This window comes from Dichotomopilus funicola (genome assembly GCF_033296635.1).
Source record: "Dichotomopilus funicola strain CBS 141.50 unplaced genomic scaffold C8A04scaffold_54, whole genome shotgun sequence".
Lineage (NCBI taxonomy): Eukaryota > Fungi > Ascomycota > Sordariomycetes > Sordariales > Chaetomiaceae > Dichotomopilus > Dichotomopilus funicola.
In genome coordinates this window covers 37,758-59,803 of record NW_026944075.1, presented here as the reverse complement: position 1 = coordinate 59,803, position 22,046 = coordinate 37,758, and the positions used below count along the sequence as shown (strand labels likewise).

General features: G+C 54.3%; 6 protein-coding genes across 6 annotated transcripts; 4 read left to right on the top strand and 2 right to left on the bottom strand.

Moving 5' to 3' along the window:
* Positions 1-621: 621 nt before the first annotated feature.
* Positions 622-2,801, top strand: C8A04DRAFT_38860 (heterokaryon incompatibility protein-domain-containing protein; the record flags this gene model as incomplete). Its single annotated transcript, XM_062784369.1, has 2 exons — positions 622-1,001; positions 1,073-2,801. 2 exons carry the CDS (start codon positions 622-624, stop codon positions 2,799-2,801), a joined length of 2,109 nt encoding a protein of 702 aa, XP_062635068.1.
* Positions 2,802-3,231: 430 nt separating this feature from the next.
* Positions 3,232-4,418, bottom strand: C8A04DRAFT_30683 (uncharacterized protein; the record flags this gene model as incomplete). The annotated part of the gene is made up of 4 exons (XM_062781477.1): positions 3,232-3,307; positions 3,378-3,716; positions 3,804-4,205; positions 4,315-4,418. The coding sequence occupies 4 exons, from the start codon at positions 4,416-4,418 to the stop codon at positions 3,232-3,234; spliced, it is 921 nt and encodes a 306-aa protein (XP_062635067.1).
* Positions 4,419-5,351: 933 nt separating this feature from the next.
* C8A04DRAFT_30682 (3-carboxymuconate cyclase) lies at positions 5,352-6,638 on the top strand (the record flags this gene model as incomplete). Its single annotated transcript, XM_062781476.1, has 2 exons — positions 5,352-5,636; positions 5,718-6,638. The coding sequence occupies 2 exons, from the start codon at positions 5,352-5,354 to the stop codon at positions 6,636-6,638; spliced, it is 1,206 nt and encodes a 401-aa protein (XP_062635066.1).
* A 278-nt stretch (positions 6,639-6,916) lies between these two features.
* On the bottom strand, positions 6,917-9,112 carry C8A04DRAFT_30681 (uncharacterized protein; the record flags this gene model as incomplete). The annotated part of the gene is made up of 6 exons (XM_062781475.1): positions 6,917-7,161; positions 7,350-7,426; positions 7,481-7,657; positions 7,710-7,825; positions 7,879-8,004; positions 8,900-9,112. The coding sequence occupies 6 exons, from the start codon at positions 9,110-9,112 to the stop codon at positions 6,917-6,919; spliced, it is 954 nt and encodes a 317-aa protein (XP_062635065.1).
* A 2,441-nt stretch (positions 9,113-11,553) lies between these two features.
* On the top strand, positions 11,554-15,261 carry C8A04DRAFT_13838 (uncharacterized protein; the record flags this gene model as incomplete). Its single annotated transcript, XM_062777868.1, has 2 exons — positions 11,554-13,557; positions 13,609-15,261. 2 exons carry the CDS (start codon positions 11,554-11,556, stop codon positions 15,259-15,261), a joined length of 3,657 nt encoding a protein of 1,218 aa, XP_062635064.1.
* A 901-nt stretch (positions 15,262-16,162) lies between these two features.
* Positions 16,163-18,786, top strand: C8A04DRAFT_13843 (uncharacterized protein; the record flags this gene model as incomplete). Its single annotated transcript, XM_062777870.1, has 5 exons — positions 16,163-16,387; positions 16,439-16,547; positions 16,616-17,182; positions 17,225-18,270; positions 18,439-18,786. 5 exons carry the CDS (start codon positions 16,163-16,165, stop codon positions 18,784-18,786), a joined length of 2,295 nt encoding a protein of 764 aa, XP_062635063.1.
* Between the last annotated feature and the right edge of the window lie 3,260 nt (positions 18,787-22,046).

Sequence of the window (22,046 nt, the reverse complement as noted above, 5' to 3'; positions counted from 1 at the left end):
CACTCGCTGATGCTAGCAGCAGATATGGAAGAAGTCGGAGGAATCATCTATCCAGCTGTGACCCGTGACTAACTGCATGCAGACACCTCTGGTTGCTGAGGTATGGGATCTCACTTATCTCTGGAGTTACGGGTAGCTTCACCACCTGGCTGGGAGTGACATGCAGAACCAAACCATCCACACAAGCTCTGGGCTTCTGAGATAGCTAACTACCTAGCAATAGTTCGTATATTTCCTGGTTGGAAGATTTGGTTATTAAGTAATTACCGAAACATTAAACAACCTTTTAGCGATGGTAAATACATGAGCTTGCTCTGAGAATCCTCATGGAATCTTCGGGAAATGTTTCACGGTGTTCCCTGATGTTGTGCGATGTAGGTCGAACAGTGCAGTTTTTCGAGCTATGCTCAGAGTCTTAACTGCCGCTTTGTCGGCGATGAACAAGCTTGCTTTCCCGCTTCCCTCGGAGGATGTACCGTGTAAGTGTGGCCCCCACCCGTTACCCCTCAATTTACTGCCGGTAGCTTATGTCTAGTTATCAGCAATTACACCTCATCACAGAGACCTGCCAACACACTAAAACGAACCCAGGGGCACCAGCCACGGGACCACACCTTAGCCATGCCGCTGTGCCAACGCTGCACTCCCCTTACCGTCAACGAGCTAGTTGAGAATGATGTCTTCTTCCACGCCGACATGGGCGCTCTCAAAGCAAGCGCAGAGCAAGGCTGCGAATTCTGCTTACTGTGCTGGGACGCTGTGCACACCGCGCACGAACCCCGGGTGGCCAGGCTTATCCATGGCGAATCGGCCTGGATGGAGGGGGAGCCGTGGACTCCAACCGTATGGCTCCGCGGCGTCAACTTTTATCACCACGGCGTCGCCGGCGCGGAGGTCGCGGTCACCTGCGGAAAGCTCATCCACGGAGGAGTCGGGGAGCCCCAACCGGGGTCCGAGTACAATCCAATACCAACGGTAAAAGGGAGTCTTGAGGTATACGAGTATGATCAGTGTCACATATCGTATCGTAGCTGGTATTACTTAACTTGAAAACTAACGTTCCTGTTGGAAGACTTCCAGGCCAACCTTCCAAGTTCCAACTCCGCGGGCGTCGCAGCACCGCCGATTGCAACCCGGAGCTGTACATCCCCTTAATTCAAGATTGGATGTCTCACTGCTGCACGCATCATCAACTTTGCGGGGGCAATACCCCCCTTGATATGCCCACAAGGGTCATCGATGTGGGCAACCATGGCGCCCCGATCACGCCTGTGCGTCTGGTGACCACGCAAGGGCTGCGTGAGCGCTACATAGCATTATCCTACTGCTGGGGGGCCGATACCTCCGGTGTTCTCACTCTGAACGCCAGCACCCACGCGGCCTTGGCCCAGGGCATACCGGAAACACAACTAGCCAAGACGCACAGGGAGATCATGTCTCTGGCTCGTGCGCTCGGCATCCGCTTTGTATGGGTGGATGCGCTGTGCATCATCCAGGGCGACGCCAAGGACTGGGAACGGGAATCCAAGGCCATGGCTGCGGTGTACGGCAACGCGACCCTGACCGTCATCGCGGGGCGGTCCGCGGCGACAAAGGACGGCTTCATCGCCAACCACTACGACTCTGTCGGCGCGGCGCAGCGCCGGCCGAGCCCTTGCGTACTGCCGCTGGATGGCTCGGTTGATTCTGGTGTACTGGCCGTCGGGGCCTGTCGATCTGTTTCCTACGGGCCCGTGTCCGGGCGGGGGTGGTGTTTCCAAGAGAAGATGCTTTCCCGGCGGGCTGTTGTATTTGCAGAGCAGCAACTTGGTTTTCGTTGTGCGATGCAGTTACTGTGGGAGAACGGGTTGGCCAACCCAAACCTCGGGCGTCCAGGGTTCCTCCAGCACCCGGGGTCGTCGACGGCTATTAGCACCAGCAGAACCGCGAAGCGGCCTGCCCACCTTAGTGCCCAGGACGAGGTGCTCAGGGATTGGTATAAAATTCTCAGCCAATTTTCCGTGTGTCAACTATCCAACCCGCACGACGTCTTCGCAGCCATCAACGCCGTCGCGCAGCAGGCATCCCGTCTTCTCAACTCGCGATATCTCGCCGGGATATGGGAATGCGACCTCGTCCGCGGCTTGCTCTGGAGACCGGCCCATCATTTCACAGCCGAAATCACCATGAGAGCACCAACCACACGTCCCAAACCGTCCAAGTTCACCACGGGAACGGGCCCCGTCGTCCGCGCACCTTCGTGGTCGTGGGCCGCGGTAGAAGGGCCTGTGGCGTTACCTTTGGGGTCGGTTGGGTTTACACCGGGCCTGGTGGCAAGGCAGCGAGACCCGGCGTATCCGAAGATCCGCCCGAAGCATCTGGATCCTGTAAGGTGGTCGGTCGATGAGAAGTGTGGTATTGACGCCCTGCATATGCCGGCATGTGAGCTGCAGATGGTAGGTCATGTAGCCAGGGTCCGGGTACTTACAGAGCCGGTGATCGGGTATCTTGAATCGGGAATGGGCCCAAAATATATCAATAAACCGCGGGCGGTCGCAAACGGGGTACTGGTTGCTGAGCCGATCGTGTGTGGTGGTACGGTAAGGGGTGAACCCTGGGATCAGGTTGTCGGCCTGGGATTCTTCGATGTTAAGGAGGAGAGAAATGGGGTTGATTACGCGTGGTGTCTCCCAGTTGTGCCGGACTTGGGACTTTTGTTAGAGAGGAGGCTCGATGGGAAGTTTAGCCGGCTAGGCTTTGTTTACATTCAGAAGTTAAACTGGTTTCTTGAGCAAGGGGAAGGGGGAATCTGTTTATGTTAGAGTATCTATAGGCTCGTCGGAAGTGCTGGTTCCTTGGACAATCAAGCTACTTAAGTCCGTAGGTAGAGATGTTGTTATGGGAAACTTGAGGCCACCCGCTCACCAAAAACAATAGTCCATCTTGAATACACCAAATCACACAGGGTTCAAGAGAGCAAAGTAGGTGTAGGGAAAACAGCGTGTTGATCGAATTGTCTCAATTGCGACGCCACCTCGTGCTGGTGAAAGTATTGCTCAACCTTTGCCTATTTTGACGACAGCCGTGCTTTCATCATGCACCCATTTTTATATAAACCCATATGATCGAATACCTCGGCTCAAAGGAAAAACCCCGAATATTTAATAATTAGTAGTCGGCTGCCGTGCATTTCTAGCAAGGACAGCCTAAAGAGAATCTCAACAGGCAGAGCAGGCTTCCGCGTAATGCTGACTAGAATGGGACTTTCGAGGTCACCATCTCTCTCACCAGCCGCTGGAATACCTCGACCTCCACCACCGCGCCAAAACTACCCCAAAGCTACGTTAGCCTCGACCGGCTTCGCTTTATAGACAGATCAAAGGTGGCCATCAACATACCCATGACACTTCGCAGCATCGCGCAACCTCTCAGCCAGCGCCATCAACCCCCTCAAATCCAAGTTCCCAAGCATCGGCTTCCGCTGTATCTCATCCCAAGCTTGGATGGGCGTGACCTCCGTTTCGCTATTCGTCACCACCTCCGGGGCGAGCGTGAGCAGTCGGTCGAGGATCCCCGCAGGGGTGTTCTGTACCGGCAACAGAGAGGAGCGCTTAGGCGGTGGGGTGGATGAGGATGATAGGCTGAGGAGCTGGGAGGTAGCCGTTAGGGCGTGATTGGAGGGCTCTTCGGGGGTTTTGGGGTTGCCGTGGATGTGGCCTAGGCAGGGTTCTTCGATTCTGGGAATGTGCGTTAATGAGTTGATCTTCCATTGAGGAAGGGGTTTCACGGCTGTGGGTAAGGTTGAGAGGAAATTAGGTGCATACTTGAGGACAAACTTCATGCCAAGGGTGGTTTGGTCGAACTCGCAGACTCTGGATGATAGTGAGGTGTTGTCGTCTGGAGAAATGCTGAAAGGCGACGGCAACGGCGGCGGCGAGAACGTCGATGCCTGGGGCCACTCTGTGTGGGTGTAAACCTGGGACCCATCATGTGACATGGGTGATTCAGATTGTGTTAGCTGCCCTGGGCTGGCACCGTTACCGTTGACTCGCGAAGAGGAGAGCTCAGGAGTTGCGATGCCATGTTGAGCGAGGATGCGCAGCAACATCTGAACATCATCTTCAAGATGCTTCTTCTCAGCCAATATCTGGCACTCGCGCAGCCGAGAAGTTTTGACGTCTGTCTCGAGGGCCTTCACATAACGCGTCTTGCGCTGGCGGTACACACTATCATGATGATGACTCAGCTTGTGTTCACGTGTGGTGGCGTGCTTGTCGGAAACGTTCAACGGTTCAGAATTTCAGATGTGATGTTGGAATCAGTTGGGGGACCCACTGTTGTGCCCTGCGCAGTTGCTCGCGCCTCTTCTCGCCTGTATCCTCCTCCTTTGGCCGCCTCCCCGGGTTGAACATGCGGAAGATGGAGCCTTTGGACGACATCTGGGGCATACGTAATTCGTCGTGGCGCGTGAAAATACAAGTACAGTTTCGACAACTGGAGATAGGTTTGGAATCATGGATTGAACGCGTTGTTCAATGTTGTCATCGCCGAGTTGGAAACAAAGGCACACATACGCAGAGACGATCCTCGGATCCTGACCTGGGGAGAGCCGCATTTCCCCTGATGTAACCCTACACAGGACAATAAGCGTTCGCCGCATCCAGGCCCCCTGCTTGTGGTTGTCCCGGGTCGCTTTGTCCAACGTTTGTTATACCTGCATGAGGCAGTTAGTGGGCCTCCGTCAACCAGCCCATCGGACGGCCGCAACGTGGATTCTCGGGAATGCGGCCCCTTGTGACGAGTGGCTTTGGTGATTGGTGAACGCTTGCGTTCCATCTGGGGAATGAATCCTTTCTTGATGTCCTCCGCAGCGTTGGAGGCTGTCCCGCGCGCTAGAGCCAAAATAGGAAATCTTGATTACACCTGAGGCGGCCGGGGTTTCCACTGGCCCGATGTTGAGACGTTGAGGCTTCAATTGAGCGCTGTTGGGTCGCATCATCTCATGTGCTATACATAGAATTGCAGCAGACTGGAAATCCAGTTCATAATTTAATTCCAGGCACGGCCCGGGCACCGCCCTTCGCTCCTCGAATCGAGATCCCCTTGTCCCGGGCTCGAGACTAAACAGGAAGTCTTGATAACGTTCAAGAAGCTCTAGGCATCATGACGAAGGCCCCATGGTCTCAATGGGTTGAAGGGTAGTAGAATACTTGCTTATGGTCAAAGGTGTATAAAGATGTTGGGTCCAGTCTCTCAACTTGACAGTCATCAGACGATTGACATCCATTGCGACAAGTGCACTCCGACAACTGAGTCCTGACTTCTCTCCGATTTTCCATCCCTTCCCACCCAATTGCGAATTCCAGCCCAAGATGCGCTTCACCTCCGCTCTCGCCCTTGGCAGTGCTCTGCTGCAAACCCAGCCAATTCTTGCCCATCCATCCAGTGGATGCGGCGTGCGTCGGGCCGCCTACATCATCACCAACGAGGAGGAGAACTCGGTCGTGTCGATTCCCATCGCCAGCAATGGCTTGCTTGGAGAGGGATCCAAAATTGCGACTGGTGGCGCCGGTGGTATCGGCATCAGCGGCGCTACGGGCCAGCCGGCCGCTGTCGACGGACTCGCTTCCCAGTCCTCCGTGACCGTCGCGGGCTCGGTAAGTGGTGGCTGACGTGAAATTGGGCTCGATACATTGTAGACTTGTCACGTCTTCTAACACGACCTGTAATTTCATCAGACTCTCTTCGCCGTCAACCCCGGCTCCAACACAGTCACCCAATTCTCCATCAACAAATCCGACCCAACCAAACTAACCCGCGTCGGCCACCCCGTCAAGGTGCCCGGCGAGTTCCCCAACACCGTCGCAGCCTCAACCAAGTACCGCATCGTCTGCGTCGGAACCTCCGGTGTCATCAACGGCGTGTCTTGCGCGCCCTTCACCCCGGCCGGCGGCATCGGCACCTTCGACGCCCTCCGCCCGTTCGACCTCAAACAGACCACACCACCCGTCGGTCCGACCAATACCGTGTCGCAGGTCTTCTTCTCTAATGACGAGCGTACGCTGTTCTCCATCGTCAAGGGTGACCCGCCGCAAAACACCACGGGCTTCTTGGCCGCGTTCCCCGTCGAAGCCGCATGGGGTCCCGGGGCCAAGGCCTCCGTTAGCGCGAAGGGGACAAGGTCTTCTCCCGAGGGAACTGCGGTCCTGTTCGGCTCCTTCGTTATCCCCGGATCCAGCGATATCTTCGTTACTGACGCCTCGTTCGGTGCGGCTGTTCTGTCTGTCGGGACTGATCTGAAGGCTACGACCAAGGGCCGCGGCGCTATTGATGGCCAGGCCGCCACTTGCTGGTCCACCTACTCACCGGCCACCAAGACAGCCTTTGTGACGGACGTTGCGGTCGACCGGCTTGTCGAGGTGTCTGTCACGGACGCGTCCATCCTGAACGTGATCGACCTCAGCGCTAATGGCCAGTCTGGGATGATCGATCTCCGGGCTTTGGATGAATGGATTTATGTCCTGGCCCCGGGGAACAACGTGACTGAGCCTGCTGTGGTGGTTGTTGATGCTACGACCCGCAAGCAGGTCCAGGTGAAGGGGCTGGGTAGCTTGGGGGTTACTGGCAGGGGGCAGGGTTTGGCTGTTCTGGGTGCTTAAGCGCTGGGGATGTTCCAGATGGCGCGAATTCTGGCGGTTTAATGGGTTTGCATGATTTTGTTTGTGAGTGTAGGAAAGGTAGATGGATAGTACATAGTTAGTGTAGTCACCAATGTCACAGGCTTCCACCTAGTTCTATAGAGCCTTATTAATTCGCCTGGCGGTGATGACCCTCAGCAAGCTATCGACGCCCAGCCTCTTCCTTTCCAGTCGCATGAATTTGAGGGCATTTAATGCCATCTTGAATCCATCTTCTTGAAGAAGGTCCGCTAGCTCAATCATTCGGCAAGACACAGCTCTATCCTCACCGAACTAGTCTCGCCGCTATGCTCAAACCCGTCGTGAATTTCTTGGAGCCCTTTCCGTCGAGTCTCATAACTGATACCAGCTTTGTCGTTTGGTGAACCTACGTTCCTTGAGTCATCGCCAAGAGGGTACATGTAGCGGCCGGTTTGGATGCTAGTGGGCCATGAAGCCTTGTTTAACGCCGCTCTCGCAAGCTCAATGAGCATTAGGTCGCTCCCTAAGTGGGGTTAGTTGCAGTTCTACAGAGTACCATCATTTCTCATTACCCTTTGCTCCTATCAATGTGCTAGCTATGGGCCGCACTTCATCTCTTCCGCTGATTCTTGAGCGGTATGGCATCTGTGCGACTAGATATGGACTGTTGGTCTCGCTGCAGAAACTAATCAAGGGTAATACAAACCTTACATGGCAGCACAAGCTGAGGAGCGTGGATAATAGGCGATATGAACTTCTCTGCGATCGTTGGGAAAGTGCCAGCTGGTCTGCGGCTAACGTCAGTGTAATACGCCAAGTTATGTAGGCCGGGCTTTTCTTACGGGCTTGGATCATCGCGATATTCCGGGCCAGCTTCTCCGTACGGCATGATGAGGATGGCGTTGGAAAGGGTATCTGAGTCTGGGCCCAGGACCAAGTCGCTGACCCAGTCCCTGAAGACCGCAAGCTCCTCCAAGTATGTCTCGTACTCTTCCGGGGTGACCTCTTTCCCGATACCCCTGGTTTCTTTGGTTAGGACTATACAGATAGACAGGGCGAATACGACCTTACCATCGGAAACGGACAACCGAGCTGACAAACGCGTCTTTGCCAAACTTCGCTCTGTATTCAGCACGAAAATCATCGAACCCATGATAATAGTCGTAGCATAATGCCCAGAACGCACTCTGATTTGACCATTAATTGGTAGCAGAAACAGGAGTAAATTGGAGAAGCATACCTTTTCGGTGTACTTCAGCAATGGCACACCACCGGCTTTCTTGGGGGGGTTCTTCTTCCACTCCTCGGCGAAGCTGAATGGGGTTCTCTTGACTCCTAAAAAGTCTTCAAGGACGCCAATGAATTCCTCCGTTAGAGCTTGTTACTTAGTATTGGCGAGAGGATAGAATTCGGAGGGGTAAAGTATTTTTGAAGGGAATCTAGAGAAACTATGATGGTGAACATGCAGGTTGGTGTTTACACTGAGCAGCGAGAAAACATACCCGGTGCCTCCGCAACAGTTGGAGAGGGGAAACTTCGCGATTTAAGAGGCGGCCGGGAGGAAAGAACTTTAAACCAAGTGCCTCAACAGTAATTGGTACTGTCCTCAACAATAATTGTACTGTATAGGAGTTCGTTGGCGGTCCGCTGGTTTCCCGACCACATAATATTCGAGATCCACAAACCGTTGATCTCAGTAACGACATTTTGAACAGTGCAAGAAAACACCTCCAGATTCACACAGGTCCAACAACAGCATAATGCATTTATCTCGCACCAAATCTTCAATAACGTTAGGAATAATTTGATCAGTTTACTACATGTGGGAGGCTGCCTTTATCCCCACAGCCTCATACTGAGGTGGGCTACGGAGTTCTACTGAGTGAATCCAGCGCTTTAAATCCAGTTGCGGTTGCCAGAGCCCCGCGGTCGGATTTGGAGTGGTTCACTGTGTGCCAAGGAAGGGTTTAGGGTTTAGGGCGGTGGGTTATTTTCTTTTCAAACAGTGCTCCGTGGTTAGCGGCAACGGCCTCTGCCATCTAGGTCGACGGTCGTTACCAACATGGGCTCGTGTTAGAACACCGTGTGTTCCAGTTGTGGCCCTTTGCTCGAAGATCTACGAACAGGCGTGCTTCGATGCCAACTAGGAACGCCGAATTGTAAAGGCATAGTTAGATCAGGCTCATTTGATAAAACAGCTATATGCAGCTTGTTAGAATATACATATTTGTGTTGGTTATAGAGCTAGGATGGCAACTTACACCTACGCTGAGAAACGGCAGGCCTCTCCAAGGATCGTGGAACCTAATGCTGGCGCCGAGTAGGGTCTGGATGAGCGGTTCCCCTATTAGCATGCCGATTTGTTGAACGAGGAATACGGCGCTGTAGAGGGTGCCGCTGTGGCGGGTGTCCATCCATGACGTGGCGAGGGATACTGGTGTTGAGCGGGCACCAAATCCGAGGCCGTGGATCATCGTTGCTCTATATGGTGGGAAATGGTAGAGAAGGGGGATGGTAGGGTAGATCTACCTGTAATAAAAAACGCCGAGTTTGTAGCGAAGGCGAGTAGAAGCGACTCGGTGAAGAGTAGTGCTAGGCTTACTTGTACAATCCCAAGATTGAGGGTTTGAACTGAGGGCCTGAAGCGCTGGGTAATGAAGCGGATCAGGGCAGGCATGTTAATGAAGAACAGGAGTAGGTTCACAAGGGCGACTTCGCTAGGTAATGAGGCCATTTACTAACTTCGTGGGTTAGTATGAAAGATGCCAAAAGAGCACGAAGTTCGGATTTGCCCTGGACAGGTTTCAACCGAATCGAGCGGATGAATATTGTATGAGAGCGCGAAGAGAGTTGCCCCTGATCGTGCTAACGAAAAAGAAATAGCTCTGGCTAGTCACATATTGCGACTTAAAGAAACGAATTCGACGAGTCAGTATTAATCAGCCGAGGTATGAAAAAAATGCGAGGAACGTTGGGGCTTTCTGGTGAGCCAACTACGTCTCCGGTTTCGCGAGTATTTGCTGCTATCGGTACCGAGGATGCATCGTCTTGAGGCATAATCGCAAGGAGAGGGAAGGCTGAGAACAGCAAAAGATAGCTGATGATGAAAGGAAGCGGAGGCCGGATGTCGGCGGTAACGGACGACATCACGGGAGGGATAAGCTCGCGGAACAGCAAGCAGGAGTAGAGCTGGTAAAGGCCCCGGGTCCTTTTGGATGTGACCGCGATGTGATATGCATGGGCGGACCCGATCGGACCATACCTCTTTTCTTGGGTGCATGCCTTTGCGACCATGGCAGCAGGCAGCATTTCGGCAGCCTATCGTCCTCCTCCTATTAAATCAAGTCCTGGCCACGCCAGAGGTAGCAGAAGATTAGAGAAGTGAAGAAGGCAATAAACAAAATTTAGTTGGAAGACGGAAGAGGCCCATACCCACTTGATGGGGATTACAGGGCCGTTGACTACCTTGCTTTTAGTTCCCTGGGCACAAGATGCAAATGGTCCGGATCGTTTACCGATTGCCGATGTCCATGTAAGACTCATTAACATGCCCATCAAGATGACCATAAACAGCCCCCGGTGACCTCGATGATCAGCAATACGTCCGATGGGCAAGGCAACGATAATGACTGTGATACATCAGTGCCAGTTCTGAATCTAACCGAATATCTATGGGCCGTACCGGCAAGAGTCTCAAACGAAGTCATCCAGCCTCGGACTTCAGCCAGAGTCCGTTGGATGGGCAGGATCTCGCAGAGGTCAGGGATTCGGGATATCCCCATAATGGTATCGCATACACACGCCTTGCTCTTAAACAGACACCATGGAGGCCGTGATGATCATGACGGAGAGCTGGCATAAAAGTTCGAGTGCAATACAGTATTTGAAGGTCGGGGAAAAGTCGAGCCAGGTGTCCAGGATCGGGTGTGATTTGCAATGGTTCTGGTCGTCGACCATGACATCTGCACGAGGTCGCGAGCCGAGGAGCGTCCTTTCGCTCCGTTAATGAATTACCTAAATCGGAACTTCGCAACACGGCAGTTCAGTAATGCTAGGCCAAGGAACTCCGAGGAACAAATTACAAAACACCTTCTTGGGGCGACAAGTTGCTGCGACCGCCCTCGAGAGGCTGCGAATCCGTGGACATCCAATTAGAGTGTCGCTGTGAGGCTCCGGATCAGCAGAATGGGAGAGATTGGAGAACTGGTGTCTGGGGCTCACAGACAGTTCTGGGTTTGAGGCTCTCACGCTCTAAGGCTCTGTACCTGTTATGACTATGGTTATTCTCATGAGTTCTGATTGGTCGATTTACCGTGTGGGGCTGGAGTGACATGGACCCTGATAAACAATGGGAAGGACAACAAAACGAGAACGCCAAGGGAATAAAAGGAAATAAAAAAGCGAATGAATTACGATAACAAGGGGCATAGTAACGGGGAAAAAAAAATACAAGAAAAGGAGACCACCGTACTCTTACCGATTGGAAGGACAACCAAATTCTGTAATCCATGTCGTCGAGGGCCTAGAAAACATCAGGTGGGGCTGGGAGATGCACGGGCCAGCTCGTCGATTTGACATCAATGCGCGCATCTGGTTGGTCAGAGTCACTCGATCCTCATCAATCTTGCGAATCGCACATCACTTTTCAGACGAACTGCTGGACAGCAGCCGATCGGTGTTCCTTGTGTCTCTCTTCTTTGCTGACGAATTATTTTAATACCATTATTCCCATCTTCTTCTAACGTGCCTGACGAAACGGCCGGTCAATTGGCCGGCGCCCTGCGGGAATAGCGTCTCCCGTTGCGATTCGATGCTGCCCGCTGCAGCCCGCCTCGGGATCGAGGCGATTGTCTGTCCCACGGAGTGTCCCTGAGAGACCACACCGGGCGTGTAACCACCGAATCGCGCTTCAACGATGCTGTCGCACCTCCGATTCCACCGGCGGGGGCCGTCGACCTCGAACCCGACATCCCCCCTCCCGGAACAGGCCCCTGCGTGGGATGCGACGGCTACCGCTGCGGCTGCTGCTGCACAACGCGAGCACCCGCACCAGTCGCCTCACGACGTCTCACCGCGTCCCGATGCGCGCCAACGTTCCCCGAGTTCCTCCAATTTCCCGCCCACGCTCCCGCCCATAGCCCGTGTGGCCTCCACCGGCTCCGACCACCTCTTCGCGCCCATCCCACACGACGATGCCGATGCCCCGCCTCCACAAGAAACTCGTCCGCCCCCACCTCGCTCTACTTACGACGAAGAAGCCAAGGCCGGGTTTATTGGAGGCGTGGCGCTAGAGAACTATCGAAAGGCTGTACAGGCACCGCAGGCCAATGTGCCCGCTGCTGCTTCGACGATGGCCGGTCAATTGCCGGACACCCAGCTCTCGCGTGCGAAGCCTCCGCCACCGCCAATCGACACAGGTGTAGCCTCTCGACCTCCAATACAACCCTCTCGGCAAGCCAAGTCGTCTTGGTTCTCGACACCGACCGATCTACATCTAGGGCAAGGGGCGGCTAGCAAGCGGCCTTCAGGGACCCGGTTAACGAGTGAGCCGCCGCTGGTGGCCCAGTCGGAACCACAGAAGGGCCGGAAGGGATTGCCGTTTTTGAAGAACCCTATGACATCTCTCTTGATGAGGAGGAAAACGGCCCAGTCAGCTGCCGACACTCAGCCACCAGCCCCTACCTACGACCCGCGCATTAAGGGTACGAGGATCCACGACTTCAGCGCCCCGAGGCCAAGGAAGACCGTGTCAAGCGACGGTACGTCGTTATCGACAGAGGGCACCAGTTCGACGCCGGCAGCTACCGGTGATGGGGTAACGGTCCTCACGCCTACGGAGTCTCCAGGGGGCGTGGATGTGGCCGGAGATGGTCAGACATTTCCGGGCGCGCCGGCAGACCCTGGACGCAAAATCTCATCGGGAACCGTGCCCTCGGAACGGTCGGTGTTGCTCGCCGCGCCGAATGACGGGACTAGTGTGCGTACAGCATCTTCGACGGTTTCTCGCGGCACACAGACCGTCCCACAACCCACCACAGGATCGGCCTCGGTGCGAACGACCGCTTCTGGTCACCTCTCTGCATCTCGGGTGTCACGCCAGGGCTCTGCCGCTTCGGCTATTCCGAAGCACATGAAAAGCACATCGTCAAGATTTAGCTTCGACATGATCGGCGCGGCCGAGGAAGAAAGATTGTTGGAAGAACGGCATCGGCAACGTGAGCAGGAGAAGAAAACGGACGGCCCAGATGGTCGGTTCGATGAATTTGACGACGACTTCGATTATGATGCTATGATGGATGATGATGGACTCGAGGAGAGGATTCCCGGTGTGAATGCCGACTACGAGGAGGAGGACTATCTGGACGACCCCGAGGCGGAATTCGACCCAGACAATGACCAGGAAAACTTTGCCGGCTTTACCTTTCAACGGTCGAACCCGGTGTCGTCAATCACGAGCCCGATCAGCACCGGGATGCTAGCGACGCCTAGGGATGCAGCCGGTAATGTTGTTGGGTTTGCGATGACCAAGGACCCAAGCCCTGGCCTTTTGTCGCCCAATATGGAGTTTCTCGGCCCCGGTACCTCGGAGGTGAAGGAGCAAGGACCAGAATACAATACGAGCGATACTGTTGGTGACTTTGCACCGAGTCAAAATTACCCCGCGGCTAGTGTATCTCAGCCACCCCTACGATCGCACAATGACGATATTTACTTTGATGACGGGCTGGCGGATGAACTGGACTTTGAGCACGACGGCACTGTGTTTGACGAGTCGATTTTCGACAACAACGACACCGACAAGTATGGACGGCCGATCCCCGGCGCATTTGCCCAGGCAAAGGAAGCGATGCAAGCCGCGTATCAGCAGCAGCTCCAGCAGGAGCCGGAGCCGGAACCGGAGCATGAAGTGCAGCTACCAGTGCCAGAGATACACGACAGCCAGCCGCAAGAAGAGCCCCAACAATTGAAGTCACAGAAGCTGCCTGATTCGAACCGCGGCTCCGATATCACAAGCGGCTCGGGGCAGTCTGCGCCCGCTCAGTCGACGGGTCAAACATCAGTTAGTGTTAGACTTCCGCAGGACGTGAACCAGGCAGAACACGAAGACCTCTCGTTGTCACAGCAGATTTCGGAACCAGGCACCGAGGTCCCAGGCCAAGATATGATGTACCAAGCCGCGTTGGCGGAAGCGGCGCAGATGGCGGCCGCGTCGGGCAAGTTCTTCCGGAGCACATCGCCTGATGTACTAGCCGGGCTAAAGGATGCCCCTGCTGATGAACTTGCGGGCTACGAAGATGAGGACCCGAGTGGCGGGTACATTGACGACTACGCTGACGACGATGTCGAGAATAATTTTGATGACTTTGACTTTGACGATGACGCGATCATCGCCGAGGCAAATGCTAGCGCGCTCGCCAACGACTCGGATGGATTTTACGGCCAGGAGTTCGGGTTCTACTCGGCCCCAGTATCGCAACAGCCCAGCAGTAATAGCCACCAGCCGTCCTCAAGCGGTGTCCTCACAACGGAGAACCTCTTCCAGTACGGCGGCTTCTTCGGCCCGGCCAGCGCCAACATCAACCGCAGCGCATCAGGCCGGGTCGTGCGCGAGCCCAACCTCACCCCCATCACAGAACGCTCCGAGTACTCCAACCGCAACTCCATCATGAGCTTCACCCTGCCCCCCGCCATCAGCAACGGGGGCAGCGACCGCAACTCGCTGACCTCGCCCGGTCTAGCCCAGTTAGCGCTGCTCGCCGCAGATGACAACGACAGCAACATGAGCCTGACGGCGCTGATGAAACTGCGGTCGCGCGCCTGGGGCGGGTCACAGCCCAGCTTGGTATCGTCGCGCGAGGGCAGCCCGCGGTCGGAACGGGCGCCGATGCAGATGCCGCTGGACGGGTCTGCGGCGGGTGGTTCACCGTTTGGGACTGTTCCGGCGCATTTGGCTGGTCATGTTCGTGTTGGGTCGGGGCTGTCGCTGTGGAGCTGTTCCGAGGATGCGGAGGATGCCAGCAACGCGAAGGGGGCTAATGGCTTTAGTAACCCTGGGCTGGCCGGACCGTTTCCGTCGGGAGACATCCTCCCCCCTCGACCCGGGAGTGCGGGCGCTGCTGTCAACGGTAGTGCCGGCACCAGCATCATGAACGGATTAAGCTCTCTCCCGCAGCGACCACACTCGTTATTCTTACCACCCCAAACTCCGATGACTGCACCGTTACCAGGGACCCAACCCCCCGGCATGAACCCCCTTACCTGCTCCCCGGTCCTCGAACGCGATGAACTCGAGCCCAGCCCGACGAGCCCCGTGCCCGACGGATTCGCCCTAGCCCCAGCCCTCCCAGTCCGCAGAAGCGAAGACCTAGCCCGCGAGGCTACCACCTCCACCGAGTTGTCGCAGCATCCCCCGCAACAACAACAGAGTCCGCCAGTAGTCCGCCGTGCAGCGGGCTCCGCTGCTGGTATGGGTCACCGACATAAGGGATCAGCGGATAGTATCTCGTACCGGAAGGACGAAGAGGGCGGGGAGACGAAGTGGGTTGTGGAGCGGCGACGGACGAGTGAGAGTGGGGAGGTGGAGATTTTGGGGAGGGATGTGCTTCAGGGGGGGAGGATATAATCCCTAATCTATGGACTTGGGTTGGGTCGAGCCATCGAGGGGGTTAAAATGTGGATGTTTTGGGTTATGAACAATGAGAGAGTTGGCGGGAACCATCGATTATGAATTGCGAGGGTGGACTTGGGTCAATTTAGGGTAAAATGGATGGGCTTTTGGTATATTATACGGCGTTTGCCCCGGGCTTGCTATCGCCGGGCAAGGGGTAATTTTCGGAATGTTAGAGGCGTTGGGTTGCTTGGGTTACTTACGGCTCTCACGGGCTGGACATGGGATCCTGTTAAATACTACATTTGTCCTGAGACAATTCGTTTCTGTTGCGTCATGTTACAAATTGGATCTCGAAATGCATTTCATTGTTTAAGATGTCGAGATATTCTGCTGTGGAACGAACATTCCTCAACATCAATCCGCTTCTTTATCATTTGTACCTTCCATCCTCCTCGCTGGATTGGAAACTGTGTTCCTCCAATCATTCTAATGGGACTTGAACCAACAATACGGAAAGGTAACGGTGAACAAGAGCTGTTAAACGTTGCGGGATTTGTGGTCGGCCCAAGGTTACCCCGTAATTATTTGCCGCTAATCCTCTCTTGTTACCTACTCCTGCAGGAATTGTCAACTGACTCAACTCTAACTGTCCACTTTTTAAACGATTCGAGGTCTCAATGCAACCGCACCTCCTCGGTGATACCTTTTGTGTTGTTGAAGCGTGTTGTTTTTGAAGGCCTCGTGATACTCTCATACGCCTCCCATTCAAAAAATTACGTTTTATTGCACTCTTCATGCCCATTAACAACTTCAGTACACCCCTAGCCATCCCCTCTTCATAAAACCCAACCAACCCACCGAACCTTTTGTCAGACTTTTTCCTACCTAACCCTTCAACATAATTACCATCACAATGTGGTCCACCCCCTCCTTCGGCGGTTTGAGCGGTTTTGGCATGGGCGGCACCCAACGCTGCAGAGGCTGTGACCACCCACGGCCGCGATACACAGGGGGGTATGCGTCGGTGCGCTCGAGTCTGGGGAAGATGAGGCAAGCGGCGAAGTGGGGATGTGAGGTGTGTGCTATTTTGGAGAGGGGGGTTGGTATGTATTTAAGGGATGTGGGTGATGAGGTTGAGGTTCGGGGGGAGGTTGAGAGAGAGGAAGACGAGGATGATGATGATGAGGAGGAGAAGGACGTGGAACTCCAGTTGGACTTTAACCTCGCTGCATCCCGGCGGAGTTTAGAAGTGGTGCTCATCGGCAGGGGTGTGACGTTAAGTTTCTTTGCCTCGGAACGTACGTTCCCCTTTCCACCTCCCTATCCTCCTCTCAGTACCTACCTATCTAACACGACTGTGAATTAGTAACACCCTACCTAACAACCCTCCTCCCCGACCTCCCCCTCGGCCTTCCGATCCCCCCAACCACCTCCTCCCCGACCTCCCTATCCTGGGCCCAACGCCAACTCGCCCACTGCCAAACCAACCACCGAGCCTGCAGCGCCTTCGCTTCGGCCCCCCTTCCCAGCCGTGTCCTCGACGTCCTGCCCGCAGATTCCCCAGATTCTGATAACCCCCCCACCGTCCGTCTACATATTTCTTCCCCCGGTGAATCCGCCCCCTACCTAGCACTCAGCCACTGCTGGGGCCACCGCCCCTTCCTACGCACCCTCTCCGGCAGTCTGGAGGAACATCGAGCCGGGATTGTCTGGGAGAGGTTACCGCGGTCTTTTCAGGACGCGATTGAGTTTACGCGCCGGCTGGGGGTCAGGTATCTGTGGATTGATAGTTTGTGTATTGTGCAGGATGATGTGGAGGATTGGAGGGTGGAGGCGTCGAGGATGGCGGGGGTTTATCAGGGGGCGGTGGTGGTGCTTTCGGCGGCGAAGGCGGAGGGGGCTTATGGGGGGTTGTTTGCGGGGGATGAGGGTGGTGAGGGGGATGATGAGGGGGGTGATGGGCGAGAGAAGGTAGGGGGGAAGGTGTATGAGGTTGAGTTTACCCCGGGGGAGGGTAATGATTCAGGTTCGGAGTCGGTGAATGGGTCTAGCGATGGGGGTTCAGGAGCTGCGGCGGATGATGGCCAACAACAAGAGAAACAAACAATCTACCTCCGCCGCGCCCTGTCTCACCCCCATCGACTCCTCTCCCCCTACCACGCTTCGGCATCCTCCCTCCCGATTTTTACCCGCGGCTGGGTCTTCCAAGAGCGTTTTCTCTCGCCTCGCGTGCTGCATTTCGGCCGGGATGAGCTCTCCTTTGAGTGTCTCGAGGCCACGGTCTGCCAATGCAGTCCGGCGCCTGTTCCGGCGAGTGTCAGTGGGGATGATGGCAGCAACAGTCTCATGCCGGCGTGGTACAGTGATATGCTGGACCATACGGCTAGGCCGAAGAGGTATTACTCGCCGCTGCGGTGGAAGCAAATACGACAACAACAACAACAACAAAAACAACAACAACAAGCTGAGGGTAATACAAGCAATGGGAGTCCAGCTGACCCCCTGGCCATCTGCTGGCGCCGTCTCGTGGCAGATTACACCCTCCTCCGCTTAACCCACGATGGGGATATCTTCCCGGCTGTGTCTGGCCTCGCTCGGCGGATGCAGGAGGCTTTACTTCTCAACTTTGAGAATCCCAACAGCAACACGAACAACAACAACAACACCGACGCAGTAACCCCTGACCCTGACCAAAACCCAAAACTGTTAACCAAAAACAACCCCCTCGACTTGGCCAAACCCCATTACCTAGCCGGCCTCTGGTCCCCCACCCTCCTCCGTGGCGATCTCCTCTGGCACGTCGACCTCCCCCCCCTCGGCTACGGTCCCAATCCCATTAACCCCCCCAACCACCCCCTCACTGTACCGGAACCAACCCCAACAACCCCCCGCTGGGGCCCATCCAATATCTCCCGCCCCAACAAATGGCGCGCCCCCTCCTGGTCTTGGGCCTCAGTCCGCGCACCAGTGGGGTTTGTCAACGTCCAAGAGGGGGTTGAACCAAGCTGTGAAGTGTTGGATGTACGGTGTGAACCGATAGTGGAAGGAGGAGATGAGTTGGGGGAGTTGAGGGAGGGGGAAAGTTGGATGGTTTTGAGGGGACGGGTTGTTGGGAGTGGGATTAGGTTTGGGAAGTGGAAGGGGGGAACTCAAAAAGAAGAAGGAGAGGATATCGGAGATGGAATAGAGGGAAGGATAAGGAAGGAGATACAGCCGTTTGAGGTGGCCGAGTTGGAGGTGTTGGATGGGGGGTATTTGAAGAATCTGTGGATGGACGATGATTGTCAGGGGCTGGTCAAGAAGGATGGGAGTTTGGAAGAGGTGTATTTGTTGGTGGTCGGTCGGAAGTTGCCTCGGAAGGAATTGTTGTGTTTGGTGTTGGCTAGGAATGACACGGGAAATGACGGGGATACTCCACCGACGTACCGCCGGATCGGGCTGCTGGAGGTGTTTGGGGGCCCGCCGCGGCCGGTCGCATGGGGATGGTTGCATGAGTTGTTGGGGAAGGGGGAGGATGCTGTTTTGAGGGTTATATAAGGTAGGTAATTCTGGTTGGTCAAAGACGAAATGGTGTAATATCATCATACAATTCATGTCATTCTCCCGCTGTCAAAGGTACGGTACAGTACAACCCAAACTCCTTGTTCCTATCCTGTAGCTAGCCCCTGTCCCGACTCTTGTTGCCAGTCCCAGACATAAAAACCCCCTCGCCATTCCTACCTTTGTCGTTTATGGTACGTATTGCCGTGGCCGCATTTACACTCCGGGTCAAACCGGGGTTCGTAGTTCCTGGTCCTAGGAAAAAACGACCTGCAGCTGCAGGTATTCCACACGGGGTAAGGGTTCCCCACTGAGGCGCGCGGATGCTCATCCCACCAGCGCTCATGAGCCGGGTTAGGGACGTACTTGAAGGTGCATTCTCCAGTGTTGAGGTCGGCCATGTTGGTAGTTGGTTGTGGAGAGGGGCGTTGGCTTGGAGCTGGCTGCTTCTAAGGCGAGGATGGAGGTGATTGTTGCTGTGGGTTTGTGGCAATTAATTGCTTGATATGATTTGAGGTTGAGGATGGTAAAAGAAAGGGGCTCTACAATGCAAGTCCGGCCCATCTTACACACAAAAGGTCAAGCCATTTCATCCCCACGTATTAGCATTATTCACATTACATCCACCCGTTACAAACCCTCCAAAACGAAACAACACAACCCTCGGACCGCGACCCGATTCTCAACCCCTATCTGTCACCGTGGCCTTAAAGCGCTTGCAGAAGCAGGTGAGAATACGCCGATCGTATGGATTCAGGTTGCTCCCAACGTTCGCGGCCTGCCAGAGCTCCCAAGCCTTGTTGGGCTTGCCAGTGTCGCAGCGTCCAGCGTTGCCGTTGGGCATGTTGATGAATGGTTGTTAAGAGGGTTGGGTTGGAGCTGTTTGGTGGGTACTGAAGTTGGCAGGTTAGATTGGTAGACAGCGAGGAGGGTATTCAAGAAGGTGCTTACAAGTTGAGGAAGGACCTGGTTATTATTATAGGGACCGTTTGATGTGATTGATGTTATCTTGCTAAGAACCAAGACGGAAGTACGATCGAACTTGATCCTTATATACACAAAGTCAAACTATCCTACCTCTTCTTCACAGCACATCACATCCACCTATTACCGTAAACACTTCAAAACGAAACATCGCAGCCATACTCACTTGCCGCAACCCGGGGCCCGGGACTCGATTCACGACCTACATCCGTTACAAAAGGCCCCCAAAAGCATTAAGCGAAGCCACAGGTAGAAAACGGCCTGTTCGGTCCTGGCATTTGGGTTTAGTGTATCCCCAGTCCACATATCTGGCTGGTTGTTGGGCCGTACCGTCGTAGCGTGTAACGACAAAGCGTTGCGGCACAGCCAAAGCTGCCAAACCGGTATGATTCAGATCTCGGATTGGAAACAAGCTTTCGTTTTTGTAGCGGCACAGCTGTGCCTTTGGAACACCAGAAAAGCCTTTAGTGCCGTTTGAGGCCGTACACAAGGGCGAAGGGATACGGCGCACCCTTAGTGCCACAAGGGCTGGATGGATTTGGGTTTTCAAGTCCGTATTATGCAAGTGGATGTCTGCAGTGTCTCCACGAGAACTTGCAGGTCTATAAGTTGTAAAGGGTCACAGCTAAGTACAAGATTATATATTACTGGAACCTGTTGTAAGATATCAGCCCAATGTCGCCGATCGAATTATATACAATGTACCCTGTAGGTCCTCCATCTGACGATACATAGCACAGCCGACGTCGAAGTAGTCACCCGGCACCTCATGCCACTGGCCAGTATGTACAAGATTATATATCTAAGATCTGACACTACGGTTTACTGGTCTTATTTTACAACTTATGCACGGATTCGACAATCGAAATCCCATTGAGCCTTTCTCGCGCCAAGCGTGCACCGTCAAGGATAGTAGGATAAAAGCGTGCTTATTCCAGTAACCGACCGGCTCAGAAGTGTCTGTATTTCCTTTCTCTTTGGACCTTTTCGAGCATCTAAAAAACCCCTCTCTGCATTCTGCCCCAGCATCGGTTCCTCCCAAGCAGTCCGTAATCAGATCAAAAGACAGAAAAAAACTCCTTCACTCTTATATCGCCATATGGAACTTATTCTCATGGCCGCAGGCACGCGTCATCTTGTCCGTGCCGGGGTACTTCTTTGAATAGGCCGTGCAGATGCAGGCGACATACGGGCAGAACGGGTTCTTCAGTGTGGTGCTTGGGTTCGCAGTGTTCCAGAGAGCATAAGCCGGGTTAGGGTTCCACTTGTAGTCGTAGTGTCCACTGTTGGGCATGTTGAGTGTTGGTTTGGGGGTGTTTATTGGTTCCTGGACCTGGGTTGTTAGGGTGGGGGACAGTGGTAGACAGCGAGGGAGGTGGAAATACAAGGGGGTGTTAGAGAGAGTACTTACAAGTAAGTAAGGAGGTTGGTCTTCTCGTAGCAAATGCTTGATGTGATTGATGTTGACAGGACAGATAACTACAATCGAACTTTGGTCCTTGTTATATATAAAGGGTCAACCCAATTCATCTTTCACTTTTATCTACTCCCATCACATCCACCGATCACAAACACCTCGCACCAAACATCGCTGCCCACTTGCCCTGGCGCAACACCCAAGTCATCACTCGATCCCCATTCGCATCCGCTACAAAACGCCCCAAAAACACCAACCGAACCCCGGTCCAGAAAGCGCACTTCTCGGTCCTGGCTTTTGGGTTTATCCCCCAGCCGGGGCCCAATCCACGTGTCCGGCCGGTTTGTTAGGTCTTACCGTCGTAATGTGTAACGACAACGCACTGCGGCACAGTGAGACCAGTCTGGGTTAGATCTCGGATCCGCAAACAAGCTTTCCTCTTTTTGAGCGGCGCGGACCGGACTCTGCTCCGGGTGCGTTTCGGGAGTGGAGCCTGTGGACACCAAGGGAGAAGGGAGGCTAGGATACAAAGGGGCCTTATTCCAGCAATCGCCTGAACGATTTCCCTTCTCTCTCGGCTTTTTGAAGAATTTGACGAATTGTGTAACTATCTAGATCTCGCTAAAGCGCCAGGTTCTCAAAATAAAGTTAGTAAATCTTGGACAAGTTGGAACCTCTTGGGGTTTAACTAGTTATTTCATATTTCCTCTTCTCTGGTTCCTATAATCGTTTCAGGATGAGCAGAGACATTCTTATCTGCATTGATAACGACTGCCACGGTTGTGACGGGGTAGTTGATAATATATCCAACTCCTGGTTCGACTGGACAGTTCAAACTACCGCTCCTCTTTTAGAG